General features: G+C 39.2%; 2 protein-coding genes and 1 pseudogene across 4 annotated transcripts in view; all 3 read left to right on the top strand.

Moving 5' to 3' along the window:
- Positions 1-2,406, top strand: part of LOC113084214 (calcium/calmodulin-dependent protein kinase type IV-like) — a 49,451-nt gene extending 47,045 nt beyond the window's left edge. The window contains exon 12 of the mRNA XM_026254806.1: positions 1,024-2,406. Coding sequence (XP_026110591.1) covers positions 1,024-1,161 — 138 coding nt within the window. The 3' untranslated portion in view covers positions 1,162-2,406. The remainder of the gene's footprint in view (positions 1-1,023) is intronic.
- A 1,351-nt stretch (positions 2,407-3,757) lies between these two features.
- Positions 3,758-22,863, top strand: part of kcmf1 (potassium channel modulatory factor 1) — a 34,308-nt gene continuing 15,202 nt past the window's right edge. For all 3 annotated transcript variants that reach the window (XR_003283554.1, XR_003283548.1, XM_026254762.1), the window contains exons 1-3: positions 3,758-3,972; positions 11,518-11,685; positions 12,263-12,402. Coding sequence is in view for 1 of the 3 variants with exons in the window: in XM_026254762.1 (XP_026110547.1) it covers positions 3,957-3,972; positions 11,518-11,685; positions 12,263-12,402 (324 nt within the window). In the remaining 2 variants the exon portion in view is untranslated. The remainder of the gene's footprint in view (positions 3,973-11,517; positions 11,686-12,262; positions 12,403-22,863) is intronic.
- LOC113087911 (uncharacterized) lies at positions 10,838-10,973 on the top strand (annotated as a pseudogene).

The raw sequence follows: 22,863 nt of genomic DNA, 5'->3' as shown, positions 1-22,863 counted from the left end.
TGTGAAAAAAATCAAGCTGCTCTGGCTCCTCCCAGTGATCCTATTGCCATTTGAAGAAAATACATCGCTCCCGTTAAGAAACAACCAATCAGAGCTGCGGTCCCTAACTTTTTGTGTTGACTGTTTGTGTTCAAAATGTAGAAAAATGTATATAATAAGCGAGTACACCATGAATCCATTTTCCAAAACCGTGTTTTTAGCTTGTCCTGAATCACTAGGGTGCACCTATAATAAGTGTTTATATTCGGACTATTTCAGATTGCTTTGGGGATACCGCGGCGGAGTAACCCAGTACCTTTGTGATTCTTCATAGACATAAACAGAGAGAAGTAGTTCCGGCTACGATGTTCTTCCGCAAGACTCAAGCAGTTCTGTTTATTAACCGCTAGAGCGTCAAAAGTTACCTACCGCAGCTTTAAGATGGTTTTTACTGCAAAGCATAGTTTCCAGCTAAAATACCAGCTCTTTATCCATAATATTGCTGTCTAAATCAGGTGAGAATTATGCACAGATCAAGCACAGTTTGCAAGTGAAAACACTTCTAAACTAATATGTCATTGGTTTTTGATTTGACTTTTTCATTTGAGGAAGTGTTCATTTGGTTTATAGAGACATACTTTCACCAGAAAAGATGTTTTAAAGTTACAACACATTAATAAAGGTTTATTATTAAAGGGTTGATTTTTCTCTCAAACTTGCAGCTTTTTTCTTTACAAGGCATTAATTGATGTACTATAATCGTTTGGATTTCTTGTGGGTTATTGTGATGTTTTATATCACCTGTTCTGACGGCACCCATTCACTACAGAAGTTCTATGGGTGAGCAAGTTATTTTCGACGAAGAAACATCTTGGATGGCCTGAGGGTGAGATTTGAGGAAATTTCCTTTTTTGGGGAACCATTCATTTAACATCAATAATAAAAAAAAAAACATTATCAAATAATAATCAGCAAAATGCGCTTTAATATAAAAGTTATCCACTTTTAAAAACAATGCACACATCTATGTTTATGTTTCCACAGGCAGCGGTCAAAGCGGTGGTAGCTTCATCTCGATTGGGCAGCGCAGGAAGCCACAGCAGCCCCTCCTCTATCAAAGAGAAGACCGCAGAGGATGAGCCAGGCACTGCACAGCCTCAGATTCAGAATGAAGGCTCTTAGATCTCCTCAGAGCCTCACTGGAACTCAGACTTCTTCCCTTCATGAAAGGAACCTTGCTTCTCGCGGTGGGGCTCATAAAGGACAGAAACGATGGGCTTTGTTTGCATGCGGACTTGTTTGTCTATAGAAACATCCCACATTGTGACTCAGCCAGTTGCCATCCCATGCCAACATCTGATAAGTCCATAACTTCTGATTTTGTACAGTGAATGAACATCAGTGGATGGTAATGAGAAGAACCAAATATCTTCAGATGATAATTTCATCTTTGGTACTTAATATTTATATTATCATGCTTTTTTTTTTGCCAATAATTGCCAAATTATCATAGGACATATGTTGCTTTTTAGCTTTGTGCTGCTTTTTATTGAAATTATTTTATTTGTTCATTTTTTATTATTTTTATTTTTACATAACTGGTAGAGAAAAGATGTGGACATTGACCTGAACCTTTTCATAAGCTACAAATTGAAAATGCCTTATCATATACCGTGTTTTAATACTTCATGAGTCAAAATTAACATTTTAGATGTTAATTAACAAATTGTTTTAAACTTAGACAACAAGTATAATGTGCTTTGTTTAAATACAAATATGGTGATTTCTTCTTTCATCGAAACCTGTGTTGAGAACAGGATGTTATGCCTATCTAACACAAAAATGACAATGAAAAGCACTCCCTCGTCCCAAACTGTTCTTCACTTGGAGTATAGACTTGTGACCATCACATAGAAAGTCGAGATAATTTAGGAATCTCCCTTTAAAATAATTCAAATCAGTTTTTTTATCTAAATTACTTACTTGTAATCTAATTCATCTCAAAATTCAGTGCTTTTACAAGGAGTTTTAAACGTACATAGAAGAACATGGAGGAGTTTTTTTTACCTATTTAATATTCTTTAAAGCATGCTTGTAGTGTATGGTATGAGGGAATGCTGTTTGATAATCTGATAATCACATGTAAGGAATGTAATGTGGATATACAGGGGTTCATGTTTTGCATGTAGGAATGTTTATCTTAACTGCTGCAATTGTCTTTTTAAATGCACTGTATTTTACAGATAAAACTCGCTGACTAATTAACAGTATGAGATTGGAGATTGGCCATTTGACGGTCACTTTGTACATGACACTAATGTGTCAACTTTTGTTTATCTGCCTGTTTATATGTCTAAGGACTGAACAATGTCAGTAAAATAGCACTGAATATGGATTGCAGAAATAAAGAATGCAAAAAATGAAATCAATTTTCTGGAGAACTGTAAGTTCTGAATGGGTGTGATGTATTAAGTAATTTTAATATTTTAGCATATATATTTTTAATTATATGTAGCTGGTTGATATAATACTCTATAGCCAGAGTTTTTAACCCATACTTTTGGAAAGGGTAAAAACTTATTTTTAAAAAAAACATATTTTCCATATTCATACACACACCCACACACAATAATTTATGAACACACACTGTAGGCCTACTTGGAAGACTTAACCCTTGTGTATTTTGTACAGTTTTTATTGGTTTATCAATTATTAGAATTATTTTATTGTAGTTTCAAACTACAGTTGCCCTAAATGTTTAAGGACAAGTTTAGCCCACACTTACTAAAAATATGAGTCACTGCAATAAAACATCAAATTACCTGTAAACAAAAGATGTTAGAATTTTTCTCAGAACTAACTTTACGTCTGACATTTTTGCAATTACTTTTAATCAGTTTTTGTGTGTGTGTGATTTTTATCTGTCAGTACTTATCAAAAAACGGCTTTCTATTTGAATATATATTTAAATGTTATTATTTTTGTGATTTCAAAGCCGATTTTTATATTATTATTCCAGTATTCAGTGTCACATGGTCATTTAGAAATCATTCTAGTATTCTGATTTGCTGCTAAAATAAATAAATAAATATTATTGTTATATGTTATATACTTTTTTTTAGGGGGGGGTATAAATTATAGAAATTAATACTTTTATTTAGCATGGATGTTTTAAATTGATCAAAAGTGATTATAAGGACATTTACAATCTTACGAAAGAGTTCTATTTCAGATAAATAGTGTTTTACTGAACTTTATACATCAATGAGACACGGAACATTCTACACAGTTTTTCAACATAATAATAATAATAAAAAAATTTAGCAGCAAATCAGAATATTATAATGATTTTTGAAGGATCGTGTGACACTGAAGGCTGAAGTAATTGTGCTAAAAAACAGCTTTGAAATCATAACATTTTAAAACGTATTTAAATAGAAAGCAAGAAATAGAAAAGAAATAGTTCACAGTATTACTGTTTTGCTGTATTTTGAATCAAATAAATGCAGGATTGGTGAGCAGAAGATAATTATTCATGTTCAAAAACTTGTACTGGTAATGTAATTTGGGGTCTACTGTATTTCTACGTTTTGAATAATAAAAATATCCTTCAGCTACTGTAGATGGCGATGTCAACACTAGAAGAGCCCATATTCGTCGATCCGAGTTTACCATAGACAGTAAAAGAAAGTTTACCACACGAGTTTACCGCCCTTCAAACACCACAGAAGAAGAAGTAGATGAGTCTTGCGCCCCCTACTGGCAGACCGCGTCCGCGGCATCTCTCACACACACACACACAGGCGCTTTATGACAGACCGGGAGGGGGAAGCGGAGAGAAGTAAGCCCCGGATCCATCTTCAAGAGACAAAATAGGAAAGAAAGACCGCGTACCACTTTTATTTCGTTTTTAGCGGCACCTTTCCGACTCATAGACGTCAGGGAGCCCGAGGAGGGGCTGTGTCACTGTCTGTAGGATGTCCCGACATGAAGGTAGGTGTGAAAAAACCGCCGATCGCTGCGTCGTTGCCTTGAATTGTAGGCCAGTGCTGACCGCGGGGTTGCCATGTTTTCAATTCAAATGAACTGGGAAAAACTCATCATGGCGGCCGCCGTGAATTTTGCAACCTTTTATGTGCTCGCACTGCGTCGGTGTCGCACAGGGCGTTTTCTGTGAGCCGCTTGGTGTGATATCGCACTGGGCCTGTGTGCTAGGCCGGGCCTTGTGCGGCTCGCTCGGCCGCGGGGCTGATTGTGAGACTGTTCCCGCAGGCAGCCCGTGGAGAGGTCATGGCTTCGGCTGGGCCTCATTTAAGACACTTATTTTTTTAAAGCTCTCTGCTTTAAGTTACCCTTCCCTCCTAGAATGACGACCGAGGGCCTGAACTGGTGGCAGAGCTCAGTGTGACCGCTCTGGAGCTCATGTCAGTGTGTGTGTGAGATCCGTCTTCAGGCATGTCATGTTTCAGGCCAGCACAAGTGAATGACTTGCACGTCTGAATTTAGCATTAGCCGGTGTCCGTGAAGCCATAGCCGTGATTACTTACGAATCTTAAATCAGTTATTTCTGGAAAGTCGTTTATATTTTTAGCTCCCTTTGTGGAGACTTTCATTATTTAGTCAAACCAGTATGTTTGGATACAAGGAAGAGATTCTGCATTCAAGTCGCGGTTTGATCATGAGGCTTCAGACACATTTGTTCTGTTAAAAGTCACTTTGGGTGCACTTCAAAGTCGGCAGAACTTCAGTCAGGACTGTTATTTTAAAACGAATACCTAAGAAATTTAATAACGCGCCACAGACATTGCGTTGATGTGTCGGTTTGGGTCTGTCATAATTTATGTCATTAAGTCATCACCGCTGTATTACCATAATCTTCTGTACAAAGTAGCATGGTAATACTATGTTTTTGGACATTGTGCAGTGGACTTTTACCATGGTACTTCCTCAGTACATTTTGTAACGCGTTTTAGCTGTCTTGTAATGCCTGGTGCGTTTCTCTCTTTCATTTACTTTTAATAAAAGTCCCGTGTTTATATGGTACAGTGATATATTAAATGGTAGTAATATTTTATATTAATTATATTAATAATACTGCAAATACTAATTTGTTTCACTGTTCAATAAAACACTGTTGTTGTTTTACTATTTTAGATTTGACTGAATCTAACTGATATATAAGTAACTCAAAACAGGTTAAGGTATCATTTTGTTCAGACATTTGTTAGGTGCTTGCCTTTTGTGTCTGTTTCAAATCTTAGTGAGCTGCCTAACTAGACAGCATGTCTGTGCATCATTTGTGCCTGTCTGTGATTCTCAAATTCGTTTGCAGGGTTTGCAGCTCTCTAGTTTTCAAGACGGCGGCTGTCACCTGCCTGTGAACGAAGGCTGCTTACATATGCGTCTAGTTTGACTGCAAACATCACATTGTGCTTGAGAGTAGCTTTCAATAAGTGGATCCTAGTGCTGTGTGACACCTCACATAATTGTTGCCATAATATCTGGATTGGTGACAGTTTGGCAGCTGTTCAGCTCTTTGATTCAAGCTCAATGGCAGATTCACTCTGACGTATGAATAGAGGACCTGGATTCTGCAATTAATGCTTAACATTTGATCATAGATTGACTGTATTTTATACAGTTGTTTTTTTAGATATGACTAGACAAGTCCTTTAATTCATCTGTGATCCACATGGATGATGGGTGAGAGTGAGTTAAAAGCACAAATATACAGGTGCTGGTCATATAGTTAGAATATCATCAAAAAGTTGATTTATTTTTAGAAATCTTGGCCAACTGAAAAGTATGAACATGAAAAGTATGAGCATGTACAGCACTCAATACTTAGTTGGGGCTCTTTTTGCCTGAATTACTGCTACAATGCGGTGTGGCATGGAGTCGATCAGTCTGTGGCACTGCTCAGGTGTTATGAGAGCCCAGGTTGCTCTGATAGTGGCCTTCAGCTCTTCTGCATTATTTGGTCTGGCTTATCTCATCTTCATCTTACTAGATTTTCTATGGGGTTAAGGTCAGGCGAGTTTGCTGGCCAATTAAGAACAGGGATACCATGGTCCTTAGACCAGGTACTGGTAGCTTTGGCACTGTGTGCAGGTGCTAAGTCTTGTTGGAAATTAAATCTGCATCTCCATAAAGTTGGTCAGCAGCAGGAAGCATGAAGTGCTCTAAAACTTCCTGGTACACTGCTGTTTTGACCTTGGACTTCAGAAAACACATTGGACCAACACCAGCAGAAGACATGGCACCCCAAACCATCACTGACTGTGGAAACTTTACACTGGACCACCAGCAACGTGGATTGTGTGACTCTCATCTCTTCCTCCAGACTCTGGGACCCTGATTTCCAAAGGAAATGCAAAATTTACTTTCACCAGAGAACATAACTTTGGACCACTCAGCAGCAGTCCAGTCCTTTTTGTCTTTAGACGCTTCTGACGAGGAATGCGACAGCTGAAACCCATGTCTTGCATACATCTGTGTGTAGTGGTTCTTGAAGCACTGACTCCAGCTGCAGTCCACTCTTTGTGAATCTCCCCCACATTTTTGAAAGGGTTTTGTTTCACAATCCTCTCCAGGGCGCGGTTATCCCTATTGCTTGTACACTTTTTTTTTTCTACCACATCTTTTCCTTCCCTTCACCTCTCTATTAATGTGCTTGGACAGAGCTCTGTGAACAGCCAGCCTTTATTACAATGACTTTTTGTGTCTTGTCCTCCTTGTGCAAGGTGTCAATGGTCGTCTTTTGGACAACTGTCAAGTCAGCAGTCTTCCCCATGATTGTGTAGCCTACAGAACTAGACTGAGAGACCATTTAAAGGCTTTGCAGGTGTTTTGAGTTAATTAGCTGATTAGAGTGTGGCACCAGGTGTCTTCAATATTGAACCTTTTCACAATATTCTAATTTTCTGAGATACTGAATTTGGAATTTTCCTTAGTTGTCAGTTATAATCATCAAAATTAAAAGAAATATACATTTGAAATACATCCAGTTTGTGTGTAATGAATGAATGTAATATACACGTTTCACTTTTTGAATGGAATTAGTGAAATAAATCAACTTTTTGATGACATTCTAATTGTATAACCAGCACCTGTAACTATTAATTATCATTTTAGCATATAGGGTTTTGGAACACAAAACAGTACATGAAATATTATGATTTTGTATGACAGATTTGTCTCGATTTAATTGATTTGCACCATATTTAACAGTGTTTTCTTCCTTTTGTCCCACCCATCAGACTTAATAATTATTAATACTCAAATTTTGCACACTCCATACCCGAGACCAATGGTTTTGATTATGATCCTTGTACTGTCCAACACAATGTTTGAAGCCTCTTCTAAATGGGTTATATATATATATATTTACATGATTTCTGCTTGTTTTCAAACTTTTTTTAGTAACAGAAACTGAGTTTTTATATGTTAAATTAGTCAACCACAATTTATTGAAATTTCATGATTTCATTCGCTGTAAAGACTGTGTTCTTTAATGAAAACTGTAGTTACTGAGTGGGATATTGGACATTTTAATTTAGATTAGAGTTTCATTATTTTAATGTATTATTAATAATTTATTAATTTAGATATGTTTAAAAAAAAAATTCTGAGGCCCCTTAGTGGCCCCTGGTTGAGAACCACTGCCATCTGGGGTCGTATCAGATCTTATTAGAACCATGTTCCTTTATAACAGCAGCAACAGAAATTTGATTAACAAAAATGCATTTATAATATTTGTGTATTACATGAAATTATTAAATTTAGTATGAGAATATACATTTTTTTTGTAACCAGTTTTATTACAGTAGTTACTAGTGCGGACTGTATATGGATACCAAGACACCACTTACATTTATAATTTGTCAGATTAAATTTTTCTCCAAATTCTGAATCCATGAGTTTATGTATTTTCTAGGATTTGAACCTTGGCACACTGCAAGCACATTGTTCAACTAAAGTGTTAAAAGCAACTTAACACATCAATGTGGAATTAAATTTGATCTGTCATAATAAAAATTTGGAGCATTATGTTTAGGGCTGCAACTTACGATCATTTTGGTAATCAATTAATTGGCCGATAATTTGATCAATTAACCCCTATTTTCTTTATTTAAAATTTCCTGACAAAAACACACTATTCCACATTCTGTCCAATGTCCTTAAAACAAATGTGCCAACTGAATGCTATGAAAACATACAGTGCTTAACAATTTATTAGATCACCTGTAATAAGACAAAACACAAATATTTTAGGAATCTGAATTTGTGACATTTAGAGATAATGATATGACCATTAACTAAAAGTGTAATCATTGTCAATGATTTTCATTATCGATAATAATAAATTTTATCAATTAGTTGTTGCAGCCCCTCATCTGGGTCATGGCACCAGTGTTACAGGCTGCATTTTGCTCTGAGTGAAAACTAAACTCAAAACCTCCATACTGAGAAATTAGACCAGTGAATGAAGGAAGCCCTCAAGCTCACCTGTAGCCATGGAGCTGTTTTGATTCTCTCGGGAGACATGTCGACTACAGCGCTGACAGTCTCTTGACATTATTTTTAAACTGTTACTCTTGGCTATTTGAAGGTGTTTTTGTGTGTGCTTGATAGGGAAAGCTGCTATGATGCATTTTACATTAATTACATCTAGATCAAATGTGATCTGGCAAATGATGCAAGCAGGTGAGACGGACAGCCCCTGCCAATGTGCCACACAACTTTGCTCTAGTAATTGAAAGACAATCATACGTCTGCGCTGTACACTGATAGGTGGTGTGCTTGAAAATTAGTTGTTGAAGTCCATAATACTGCTGTAATATAAATTGTTTGAGCAGTTTTAGTTACAATTTCCATATCATGCTACAGGCATTTTGGAGATGCTAGCAATAGCAAGCTAGCTTTAAAAGCATAGGATCCCAATCTACCTGTTAATCATTCTCTAAAGCCACATCTACTCCAAAACACATGACCCAGCACAGTAGGGGTGGTTATTTTATTGGCTTATTTTTTTTTTATACAGTATATTTACAATTTAGTTAAATTAAAAAGTCTTACAAAATGATTTTGTTATTTAATAAAACAAATAATTATTAAAAGGCATGTCAGGTTTTGGTTTTCTGCCAAGTGCAACCAAATTTTTCAGTTTTGGTGTGGAATTTTCATTTCGTTGAATCTCTTTTTAAATCACATACGACTGCTGTAAATTCATTGGTTAAAAAGAGTGGGAACCTTGCAAAAATAATTTTACAGAAACTAGTAGTGTTCTCAAATTTTAGTAGTGCCTTCAGATATTGTGGTGGACAGTGGAGGACCTTGGAGTCAAAATCCCTGAGAACCGCTGGAGTATAGTACACTGGAGTGTATTTTTTTTCTTTTTCTTTTTCTTAGTGACAAAGGGGAAGCTGAAATGCATAGAAATCCCATTCCAGATATTTGAGTTTGAGCAGATGGAGATCTTTCCTTGTGGTTTAGTTTAAATGTGTAGTTTGGTTTGTTTGCAGGACTCTGCTGTGAAAAGACCGCAGAGGTCATTTGGCAGTTCAGAAAAGAAAATGCTAGTTATAACTTACCAAACATAATTTTTAACACTAAGAAATGTGAAACCACAATATGAGGCTAAAAATGTAGTCAGTACTGACCATTGAAAATCCCTTAGGCTACATATTTCCTCTCGGGAACTAAGAGGCTATCTGATTAAATTTTACAAGCAAAGCATTTCATTATTTGAATCTGGAATTACTTCCCTGTGTTAATTCCTCCCAGTGGTACATGACAGCAATTTCTCTGCAGATTGTTGTCAGAAGCTTTTGTCTGCTTTGTGTCTCATTCTTTTGGATGCACTTAGACTTGAGGCTGCATTCTAATTCAAATATTACCCATACTAAAATTGACTGAGCAGTCTCAGGGAAGCTCTGTATAATTTGGGATTTGATCTTCACCTTCAGTTGATCACAAACATTTCTAGGGATGGTGAATGTAAGACTGGAATGGTTTAAGCATTAATGAACAGATGGATGTGGTTTTGAAAGTTTGAAAGCATCTGAGTGTGCACCTCTATAGAATCAAGCTGTGTTGCACCTTTTTGTGCATAAATGGCCAAATACATACAAAAATTGTCAAATTATATCTTGATGAGTATTCACATAAAAAGTCAATTTATACTAAACATTGATATATTGGTAACATTGGTATATAGGCTATCAAGTGAATGTAAACAGTTGGGAAACAAAACTTACTACACAGAGCCGTTGTTAACTGACAAGCTGTGCAATTCCATGCTGATAATGAACGTGGATTTGCGCAGCTCTTCAGTTAACAACGGCTCTGTGTTAGTAACAGCTGCTCTATGTGAAATCACCCACCTGATGGAATTTACCTCTGATTAGAGAACCGGCTTTACTGACGAGATGCACATTAATTATCAGCCGATATTTATCATGCACCCCTAATGGTTACCTCCAAAGAAACATGTGCAGTCATCATTGCTTTGCATCAAAATGGCCTCACATTTAAGGAAATTGCTACAAAGAATATTGCACCTGAAACCATTTAATGGATCGTGCAGAGCTTGCTCAGGAATGGCAGCAGGTTAGCGTGAGGGCATCTGCATGCACAGTGAGGCCAAGACTTTTGGACAACGTCCTGTTGTCAAGAAGGCCAGCAAAGAGGCCACTTTTCTCCAAGAAAAACCTCAAGGACAGACTGAAATTCTGCAGGAACTACATGAATTGGACAGCAGAAGACTGGTGTTTTATTTTCTCTGATGAAGCTGTCTTCCGACTTTTTGGGGCATCGACCATTAAAAGTCCCATATCGGTCGACCACTAGGCAGAAGACCACTTCTCTGGCTTTTAGATAAGATTGAGTGTATTATCTGTTTTTATCAGTTTAATATCTGATATGTCCCCCATACGAGGATTACATGGGGATGCCGTGGCTTAATGGTTAAAGAGTTTGACTACAAACCCCAAGGTTGTGGGTTCGATTCTCTGGCCAGCAATACCACGACTGAGGTGCCCTTGAGCAAGGCACTGAATCCCCAACTGCTCCCCGGGTGCCACAGCATAAATGGCTCCCCACTGCGCTGGGTGTGTGTTCACTGCTGCTGTATGTGTTTTCACTGCTGTGTGTGTTTTTTATACTTTTGTACAACCCTGGATTAGATTTACGCTTAACTTAATTGTCAATATCAGCTTTATTACAATATGCAGTAGGACCTGATGATATAATTAAATAGCTTTAGTGTTTTTTGCTTAATTGCATAAACTTAATTGTAATAGTGTGGATTATTGCTCCCTCAAAGAGAGAGAGTCACAAATATATGCCATGTCCTTAATCATTTGTTCAGACACTAATTTGGATAAGTTTTCTACCCTGGTGTCTGCGAGTCATGTGAAATGTTGATGTTGAGTTTTTTTTTTTTTTTTTAATGGATATAAACTAACCAGAAGGACCCTGTCTTCATAGAGGCTTTTGCTGTTGTTCTGAGTTAAATGCCTCCATGTTCTCCCACAGGTGTGAGCTGTGATGCGTGTTTAAAAGGGAACTTCAGAGGGCGCCGATACAAGTGTTTAATTTGCTACGACTACGACCTTTGTGCATCTTGCTACGAAAGTGGAGCCACAACAACTAGACACACCACGGAGCACCCAATGCAGTGCATACTAACCAGGGTAGACTTTGGTAAGCCGTCATGTCCAATAATGCCATTCTTTTCACACTTTATTAACACATAATAATTTTATATGGCTCAGCTGCTGTGTTGTATGTATATTAGTATAATTTTGCAGGCGACTTGTCAAAATAAAGTTTTATGGTTAAATGTTTAAAAGAAATAAGACGAATATTAATTTTTTAAAAGACCATGATTAATTCATTTGTATGTTAATTAAATACAGAAGTTAAAAATTACAATGTTATTTTGTTTAATATATTATGTAATATATTAGCTTGTTTAATATTATGTAATAATAATCACAATAAATTCACTATTATTACTTGTCTTATAGTTCCAATATTTTATAGGATTGGTATATATATATCACAATATATATCACAGAAAAGCTTAATATCTCAATTTCCATTTAGTTTAATATTATACAGCTTTACATGAAAATCTCTTACTAAAAACTTTTTATTGTAATGTTCAAAACATTACAGAATGTGGACAGACCATCCTGACTGTTGAGCCCTGATCTTTGTAATGATGGTGAAGGTAAATAAAGCAACTGCCTGTTTGACTTATCTCAACTCTCTGCAGACTTGTATTATGGGGGGGAGGCATTCTCAGTAGAGCAGCCTCAGTCGTTTACTTGTCCTTACTGTGGTAAAATGGGCTACACGGAAACATCTCTACAGGAGCACGTGACCTCAGAGCATGCAGAGACCTCGACAGAGGTGGTGAGTACAAATGCTGTCTTTGTTGAAATCGTGTGTTTTACACTGTGTCTTGATTAAATAAGATGTGATAAGATTCCAGTGACAAGCAAATAAAAAATATTTGTCCACACTAGATATAACAAAATCAACCACAAATCACAGCCAATCAGAAGAGTTTGTCTTGCTCGCTCTAGCAAAAATTACTTTAATAATTAAAACTTAAAGCTGCGGTAGGGAACTTTTGATGCTCTAGCGGTTAATAAACAGAACTGCTTGCGTCTTGCGGAAGAACATTAGCCGGAACTACTTCTCTCTGTTTATGTCTATGAAGAATCACAAAGGTACTGGGTTACCGCGGTATCCCCGAAGCAATCTGAAATAGTCCGAATATAAACACTTATTATAGGTGCACCCTAGTGATTCAGGACGAGCTAAAAACACGGTTTGGAAAACGGATTCATGGTGTACTCGCTTATTATATACATTTTTCTACATTTTGAACACAAACAAAGTTACGGACCGGACCTCTGATTGGTTGTTTCTTACCGGGAGCGGATGGCTTTCTGCAAATGGCAATAGGACGACTGGGAGGAGCCAGAGGAGCTTGATTTTTTTTCACAGATTATCTGTCTCATATTCTACTGTCAGGACATAATGACAGGTTTAACAAATATGTAAAAAATATATATTTACAAAAGTTCCCTACTGCAGCTTTAAATGAAACTATTTAAACATTAAAACTAAATGCACATGACTGATACAATCTTTGACATGTAGTGCTGGGCGATAACACAATAAAACTTTCCTCTATAAAACTAACAAGAGTTTGATAAATTTTCAGTATAAAGTTTAAGTGGCAAAAGCGGAATGAAACCGCGCTACTGGTTTGAAGCGTGCCAGATGGAGCCTTTATTCACTTGATCCAAAGTGCAGTGGTAGCAGGATCGAAAGTCCTTCTATTACCAGCTGCACAAAAATAGTCTTTTACATGTGACAATAGGGGTGGGCGACATGACCAAAATCTTATGTCACGATATAAAAAAAATTATACCACGATAACGTTTTTTTTTTTTTTTTTAAGAAGGTTTTTTATGATATTAAGATCTTTGATACCATATAATTTCCATAATCCTTGTCACCAATGTCAGTATCAAACTAATACAAGAAAATTATACTAATAAAAAAACTCAAGCTCACTTGAGATAAATATACAGTCAGTGATGAAATAAGAACAAGAAACTAATTACATAGTAGTTATAGGAAAAAACTACAATAAATAAGAAATACATTGTGTAAATGAATTAGTCTTCACTAAGTTCTGTCTATATATATATATATATATATATATATATATATATATATATGTATGTATGTCATATAGTGTCTCTCTCAGTAAATGGGACACCGATTTTACTGATACTTTTAAAGGCCATGTCGCAGGTTAACCACCACTTTCGATTAATGGGTACATAAATCACTCAAGATATGTATATCATTTTTTAAATTTCTCAAAAATGGTCTTAAAAACCATTTTTTTTTATTTTTGGTATTAAAGTTTTTTTTACGCAACTCAGTGATGACGTCACGTTGGGGAGAATTATAGCAAAGGTAGCCTCAGCCTAGTATGATGCCGCGTTCCAGGCAACCCGTAACTCATTTTTCCAACCTTAAACCCGTGAAAGTGCACTGGAAAGGCAGTCAAACCCATGACTTCCCACCCATGACCTCGTACTAGATCGATGTACTCCGAGTTCCGAGGTCACACAGCACGCAAAACAACGATGGCAGCCCCTTCAAATAATACTGCCTACGGATGCAGTGTTTATGCAAGTGGTACACATTGAAAAAACGATTTTAGGTCAATTTAACGTTGCAATAAAATAAATAATATAGCTACAATTCCTTGCGCTCAGAAAATTTGCCGTAACTTGCCTGGAACAGTACAGAGTCGGTAGTCGTGGTATGAAATGGGGATTACGAGCTCAAAAACCTGCCTGGAACGCAGCATCAGAACTGACGTTAAAGCGACTGACTGGGATGAAGAAGAGGTGGCAAGAGCCAACATGTATGATGGCCCGCAGCCGTGTAATTTCTAACCAGCCAGACGTGAGAGGGCAAATGAGGAATTGCCAAGAAACTGATGTCCGTCAAAGCCAATTAAATGCATGGTCCGAGGAGAGTTGGTGAAGTGTCCTGGTGAGTTGGTATCATTTAGCATCGCAGCAATGAGCACTGGAGCTAGTCTACGAGCAGCAGTGCACAATAATGACACGCATATTTTTTACTGTCATTGAATAGCACCGAGTGAAAAATCTACGTTTTCTTTACATCTAGTGGCAGTGGTAGTTAGTTCAGATAAGTTCTGGTTACCTTTGGCATAGTGTTGTAGAACTGGTAAACTTTCTCTTTGTCATCTAGAAATAGAAGGCATAATGCTAGCTATATGGACATTTCTAAGCGTTTATCTCTTTATCCGGTGAAAATGTTGTTGCAAACGTAGCAGCTTGTGTGTCGCTGTGTTTGGCAGGTGCTTGTGTGGGTGCCGTACCATGGAAACTGCGTTGGAAAGCTTGTGCTGTAGGGAAGTGAGTGCGTTTTGGTCGCTGTTGGTCGATATCTATCTGTCTTTCGGTCTATCTATCTATCTATATATATCTATATATTTATCTATTTATCTATAATCTGCACTGAATACTCCCGTCTACTACTCGTCTCTCTCTAGTCACTCTCAATTAGGGCTGCACGATGTGTCGTTTAAGCATCGATATCGCGATGTACGAATCCACAATAGTCACATCGCAGGATGTGCGATGTAGGCTGTCGTAGTTGATCCGTTATTCATGTACAGGCCAGCTGCTCCCCGGCCCTTGACGAATGTGATTCGCGGATTATTTGCACAGCTCAACCATCATAGAGTGAAAGTTTTGACAGGGCAGAGAGAGAGAGAGAGAGAGCCGGAGAGCGAGAGCGATATAGAGAGAGAGAGAGCGCGCGTGAGAGAGAGAGACCGACCGTCTTCAAACAACACAAGCGCTGTCTTGCTCTCCCTCCCTCGCGCATATTAATCGATTGACACGATGGTATCGATGTTTAAATAATTTAAAATGATAATGTATGTGTGCCCACCCCATTTTTGTATGTAAGAAAAAATGTGATTAGATTTCATATCGCAATATATATCGCAGAAAAATAAAATATCGCAATGTCATTTTTTCCCCAATATCGTGCAACCCTACTCTCAATGCTCTCAAGGCAGGCTTTGGTAAATTCTCTCCCCAACGTGATGTAATGCAATGCATTGTGGGGGAAAGGAGACCGCTGTAAGATTGTACCTACTTTTTCGTAGTATATTTCGTTTTGTGATACCCAACAAAATAAAATACAATAGATAACAGTTTAAATGTTTATTACCAACAAGCAAATTGCATTGAAAAATTAACCCTGCAACACGGCCTTTAAATCTATATTGAATATTAAGTAAAATAATGTCTTCTTAATATAATTCTTCCTGTGTGGAATCATTCCAACCAGAAACTACAATAGTTTACTATGAATTAATGGGAAATGTGATTTAATACAATTTATTGTGTTCCCAAAATACCAATAATGCCCAGAAAAAAATAAATAAATAAACTTAAACTGTGACTCGGTTATAAAATGGGCCCGAAAAAAAGTCTTATTCTCAATGTCTATAATATTGTGGGCTGATCCTTCAGATGTGAGATAAAACATGCATTCTTACAACTGTCTAAAACATTATGTAAAGGTCATAATGTAGGCATTGTTCTTAAGCAATTCCTTGACATAAATGTGTGCTATACATCGAGAGAAAATCAATTTGAAGCAGTCTGAAGCGCTGTTCAATGAGCCTGTAGAACACGCAATGGTGCTACAGCAACGTTCAGTGCTCTTTTTTTTTTTATTGTAGCCTTTTGAAATTTAATAATCAATAGGCTGTATCATGATTTGTTTCATCCCCAAATATAAGATTTCTTAACATGGTCATTAAGACGTTTGTTTTACCATTTCATGTATTGAAGACTTTAAGAAAACTCACACAGAGGGATTTGCTTTATTTGTACATGCCCTATAGTAACCCTATGTAATTAGGGTTGGGTATCGAGAACCAGTTCCATTTTAGACCCGGTTCCAAATTTCCCATAATGACTTGGTTACGTATGTGACCATTGTTCCCTGAAGATTTCGCTAAGGAGGTGGTAAACCAGTTGTGGCGATGGGAAATTATGTCTCCTTTCCCTCCGTCAGGAAACTAGGGTTATAAACGTAACCAAGACGTTCACTTTCAGTCGGTCACTCTCGACAACACAATGGTGACTGATGAATTGGAATCCCTACCAAAGTGCCATGGATGCTGATTCTTCTAGTGTCCTGTGGCCCCTTTTTGGTGTAGGCTGGGGCTTGCAAAAAGAAGACCAGTCACTGTTGTCAAAGCACTACCCACTTGGTGAGATTGGATACCACTGGGTTCCAGACAGGACATCAGCCATATGGTTGAGCAGTTGTCTGTTCATGTACGCCATGTTTTCTGTTCAGACCAGCATGTGCTTGCCTTGTAAGTGCCCTTTTGAGATGGTTCAAGGCAAGACAACAACTCTAGGCCAGTGCAGTTTGTGGCCCAACCACACCCTGACAATGCATGCTCATTGTACGTGGCCCGCAGATGGTGGTGGAGGCATCCATGTAAACCACAGCATGCCTGGAAACCTGTTCTAGGGGCACTCCTGCCCAGAGGAACGTAAGATCTGACCACGGGTTGAAGGTTTGGTGACAGGAAAGTGTAAATTGGACCCAGTGAGTAGCGTGCTGCCATGCCCACCTCGGAACTCGGCCATTAAGCCAGTGCTGAAGCGATCGCATATGAAGCAGCCCCAGGGCCGCAACTGCTGCTTCAGCTGATATATGCCCCAGGAGACTCTGAAATTGTTTCAGTGGGACCGCTGTCCTGCCCTTGAACGAATTAAAGAAGTTCAGCTCCGACCGTGCATGTTCCTCTATGAGGTGTGCTGTCTGTTCTACCGAATTCAATACCATAAAGAGAAAAGGCATCCTCTGTGTCGGGAGAGTTTGCTCTTTTCTCAGTTGACCCGAAGACCCGAGTAGCTGAGGTGCTGGAGTGCCAGGTTCCTGTGCTCACACAACTGATCCCGAGACTGTGCTAGTCAAAGCCAATTGTCGAGATATTTGAGGATGTTGAACAGCCTGCTTTCTGAGGGGAACAAGAGCCACCTCTGTGACTTTCGCAAAGACACGGGGAGACATGGACAGCCCAAAGAGCAGGACCTTGCATTGGTATGCACTAGGGGTGTGCCTGATGCCGAATACGTTATTCGCAAAGGCACGGATAATGGCTTCAAAAACGAATAACGGATAATGAATAATTCTGCCCGAATATTCGGCTGAGGCTGCAGGACAGTCTGGTCTTTGCTAGGTAACAGATGAGCCAGGGGTTCAGCGCAATATTTTACACAAACCTCCTAAAGTCATGCAATAATAAGTGTGTGAGAAGTTAATGAATGTAAACTTTATAAATGAAAAGAGTGCATATCAAACACTGCATTGCAGTTGCCTCTGTGCATTTCTCAGAAATCAGAGCTTGGCAAGAGTAATATCAACTAAAATAATACATCATACATGTTCTACTATTTGTGTATATTTAAATGGGAATGATTTAAATGTTATAGGCTAGGAAATATAGGCTAAAGAGGAGCAAAGATGGCGGACAACAAAGGCCAAGATTGTGGGAAGTCGTGGCCTAATGGTTAGAGGGTTGGACTCCCAATCAAAGGGTTGTGAGTTCTAGTCTCGGGCCGGACGGAATTGTGGGCGGGGATAGTGCATGAATAGCTCTCTCTCCACCTTCAATACCACGACTTAGATGCCCTTGAGCAAGGCATCGAACCCCCAACTGCTCCCCGGGCGCCGCAGCATAAATGGCTGCCCACTGCTCCGGGTGTGTGCTCACAGTGTGTGTGTGTGTGTGTTCACTGCTCTGTGTGTGTGCATTTCGGATGGGTTAAATGCAGAGCACAAATTCTGAGTATGGGTCACCATACTTGGCTGAATGTCACTTCACTTCACTTCAAATGATAAATGAATGAATGGAATAAGCACTGCATGATCATCAGTCAAACAGCCGTGTTGCAGTCTCTGCACGTCTCTCAAAAACCAAACCAGCTCTGTCAAGAGTAGGCTAATAATCAGCTTCGATACAGATATATTTTCTACCAGGCATACATATTTGCTTCTTTATCTTTTGCTGGTTTGAGTGGCACACGCACATTTGTTTAGTGAAGTTCAAAAAAGACTTAAGACTGCTTCAAGATTTATGCATATTGACAAAGTGCGCCTTGAATTAATTCAGTCGTGTTCAGACGATTACTAAACGTTTGTCATGAAAGCTCTCTATTTGTATGATCAATTTATTTTTAGAAATTAATTTAAAAACACTGAATAGGACAAATAGCCGAAGCACAAATATTTTTCCATACTCTGTTCTCATTTTTTCCATACTTTTCTAGACCTGAAAATTACTTGAGGGAAATAGGTAGCCTACTTTTTTAAAACTGCGCAGGAACCGGTTAGCCAAAGGAAATAATGTTGATTTACATAAACCTTTACACACTTGCTACTGCATTGTTATATTAAAGTAAATGAGTGTAAATTTTATAAATGAAATAAGCGCAAATGAAATAGCAGTGTTACACTTGCCTTTTTCCATGCATTTCCTGGATATTACTTAAATTGATTTCCATATTTATAAACTACATAGGAACCTTTACGGTTTTAATTAGAAGAAATTTAAATATTTATGGATCCCAAAATAGGACTCGAACTCGGGTATCAGCTTCGACTGTTAGACGATATTTGAATAAAAGTTATAATTTTTTTTTTGTTAAACACCGCATATTTGTTCAGTGATGACTATGAAAAAAAACTAAGTTTCTAAAACCATAACGTTCTTAGCAACTATAATTGTACGAAGTTCCGGTTCAAGCCCCACCTACTTCCGGTTTTATCTGAATACTGATACAGATATGAATAATTTTGTGATTGATACAGATACAAATACTGGCTTCGCTGCACACCCCTAGTATGCACACCCTTCGAACACGAACCTCAGAAATGGTCTGTGGTGCAGATCGATCGACACATGAATGTAGTCTTTCAGGTAAAATGCTGCAGTCCAATCTCAGGGACAGAGGCTCCTAATGATGCATTTCTGCGTCATCCTCTTGAACCGTACTTGGTGAAGGACCAGGTTCAAGACACGTAGGTCCAAGATCGGTCGTAACCCACCACCTTTTTTGGATGCAATGAAGTAGGGTCTGTAAAACCCTGTATTCATATCGGCTGGAGGGACCGGCTCTATCGCATCGACCGCCCTGTCATGAAGCGGTTCCCACTGAACTTAGGGCGATGCCAGGCAAACCCGAATCACATAGCCGAGGCTGATGGTCCACAGAAGCCAATGAGATGGGCTGGTAAGCACTAGCCAAGCACCCAGACCACGTGCAAGCTGGACCAACGGAACCACCACCATACCTTCAGTGGGGTACCGTGGTAGAAGGCAGGGACCCAACACGTGTATTGTGAGTGGATCGAAGAGGGGTCTGAGTGTGCGCTGCAATACTTACCTAGTTCCACAGTTTGGCAGAGGTTGCGTGAGTAGGCCCTTTGGTGACGCTTTTGAACCGCCCGCTGCTGCCTGCTGGCAATGGAGAAGGATGAGTGTGGTCAGGACTCTCTTAGAGTGCACGGGTCCATTTTTGGAGACCCGCAACCGCCCATACCCGCAAAGTTCAGCACCAGATCCGACCCGTCACCCGTGATAATATAAAAATTTTATCCGCACCCGCCCAGACCCGTTAATATTTGGCCCACACACGCTAAAATCATTCCAATTAAATTGCTTTATTTTATCTCGCACCTCTCTCAACATTAAGACAGTGTCATTAATGTGCTAATGAAATGAAAGTGCACTTTGTTTTGCGCCATTCAAGTAGCCTACCATCGGCACCTAAATAGGCTATGGAACCTGATAACTATACGCAAATAGACCTATTAATGAAGAAAAAATAAAGACCAAGAAAAAAGCCTGTCGCTTACAAACTATGCATTTACTTTCCCTTAAGGTTACTGTGCAGGAAAAGGATATTGTCCACATTCCAAGGTTTAAGTTGCGTTGTCCATTCTTGAATTACAAATCCAGCTGTGGAAAAGTCTCTCTCGCAGCTCTGTCGCAGTGGTGCTGACGTGATGGGCCAAATGTCATATTGTTGTTGCATATGTGTAATGGTAATTTAGACATACAAATATTGCACATATTTTTCATCCACACTACTACCCGCCTGCAAGGAGGTAATTATCCACCCGCATCCCCACCCATGAATTTTAGGAATGTCACAAATCCACCCGTTTCAGCAATTTTTATGCAGGTGTGACCCGTTGCAGGACTCTAGACTCTCCGTGCCCTCCTGGGACCCAGAGACAGAGGAAACTCCTCTTTTGTCAAAAATTTGGGTGTCATCAACCATGAGTGAGGTGGCCGCCCTCGGCGATGTGCAGGCTGGGGCTCTGAGGCCAGCAGACGGGTGGAGGCTGCAGTTCCCTATATATTGCATGATGTGTCAAATTGCCTCAGTCTGCTTCTGTGCAGCCAAGAACTGTTGGGCAAAGCTCTCTACTGCATCGCTTAAGAGGTCGGTCTGGGACACAGGGGTGTTGAGGAACCATACCATGTCGGCATCCCTCATGCCGGCCAGACACAGCCACTCACGGTGACCTTCGTCGCTTGGAGCGCATGTTCCGTAGCGGTTCGGAGTTATTCAGAAATACCGGATCATTGCCACGCTCTTGCAGGTCCTTCAGTGCCTTGGCCTGGTACACCTGCAGTAATGCCATGGTGTGTAAGGTGGCAGCAGCATCTCCTCAAGCCGCATAAGCACCACCAGTCCGAACAGACGAATGACTGCAGGCCCAGGAGGTGGGGTGGGTTTTCCTGCCAGGAGGAGGCTGTCTTAGGACACAACTGCAGCGCTAACAACTGCTCTACCAGGAGGATCACTGTATACCCCCCTTGCTGCACCACCATCTAGGGTGGTGAGGCAGGATGAACCAGCAAGCCAGTTTCTGGCAGTAAAAGGTGCCATTCACGACCTGGTGGAGCTCCTCATGCACCTCTGGAAAGAAAGGTACTGGGGCGGTGCTGAGAACCAGCCTAATCCTCCTCTCCAGAGAGCTCTCCCTCCAATGCAGTGATGGACGTAGGGAGGAGCAATACAGGATACCGCTGGTACACTCTTTGAAAAGAGCCCAGCAAGCTCCTTTGGCCTCCGAGATGCATCCTCCGAGATGGTTATGTTTTCGCAATGGGATTATGATTCATCCACGAACGCCAACTCAGCATGTTTAGTACCCAGACACATGAGGCAGCGATCGTGACCATCATCTGGCACCAGGTAACGACCGCATCCAGAAACACATGGGTGAAACGGCATCTTTAAAAAGACAATCTGTCATCTTTACGAAGATGCACCCATGTGAGCTCTTTTAGAGAAATTGGCTCTTTCAGGGAAATGCTCTTTTATCTGCCGAGGCACACAGGGGAGATGGCCACTTGCAGCACGACGGGGTAGTGCAGCCTGAAGTGTGCAATCCGCTCGACACAGGAACGACCACCATTGCCAACACAGATTGCTTCCGAGAGTGTGTTAAACTCCTAGTTCACTGAAGACATTGGTTTGAGCAGAATGATGTTGTCACTCAGCTCTCTGTAGCAAAAAGCTGGTATGCATTGCATCTGCTGCCTTTTTATGCTCACACTGTGATCAGCGGCAGCTGGATACAATCATTGCATGCCAATGTGCATTGGCTTATTTAGTTGCACTCGAAGTAGATTGGTCTCTTGAAGTGAGATCCCAATTTGTCGGTCACCGGAGTTACTGACTGAAAGGGAATTGATATTATTGATATTACCTGGTATTTGATAATACACATTCATTTCAATTCCATTTAACAATTCCCGTGTTTGCATTTTAATGTGTTTTTAAATGATTTAAGTGTGGGAAGGGAAAGAACTTCGAGATCTGAGGTAAACTAGCCGTTGTCAGTTTGATTGACTTTTTAAGTCACACTTGACAATAAAAGTTTATTAAAAAAGAAAATTAACATTACATTAATACTATACAAATCATCCATATGTGAGATAATAGAAACAATTTATCAGACATTTAAAAGACATTAAATTGCTTTTCTGAAGTAAATGCTAATGTTATGTGACATTGTTTACAAACTTTCATTGATGTATTTCTGTGGTTCAAAGGTGATGATGATATACGTTTTGGTATGTTGTACTGTTTCTTTAAACACACATTTTGATGTTCATTCATGTTTACTTTGTGCATTAACTGATAGTAAAATATGATCGCATGTACTTCAAGCTGATGCTAGAAATAAGGTAGC

Source organism: Carassius auratus, chromosome 5 (assembly GCF_003368295.1).
Source record: "Carassius auratus strain Wakin chromosome 5, ASM336829v1, whole genome shotgun sequence".
Lineage (NCBI taxonomy): Eukaryota > Metazoa > Chordata > Actinopteri > Cypriniformes > Cyprinidae > Carassius > Carassius auratus.
The sequence above is the reverse complement of the archived record's forward strand: the minus strand, read 5'-3'. Positions and strand labels throughout refer to the sequence as shown.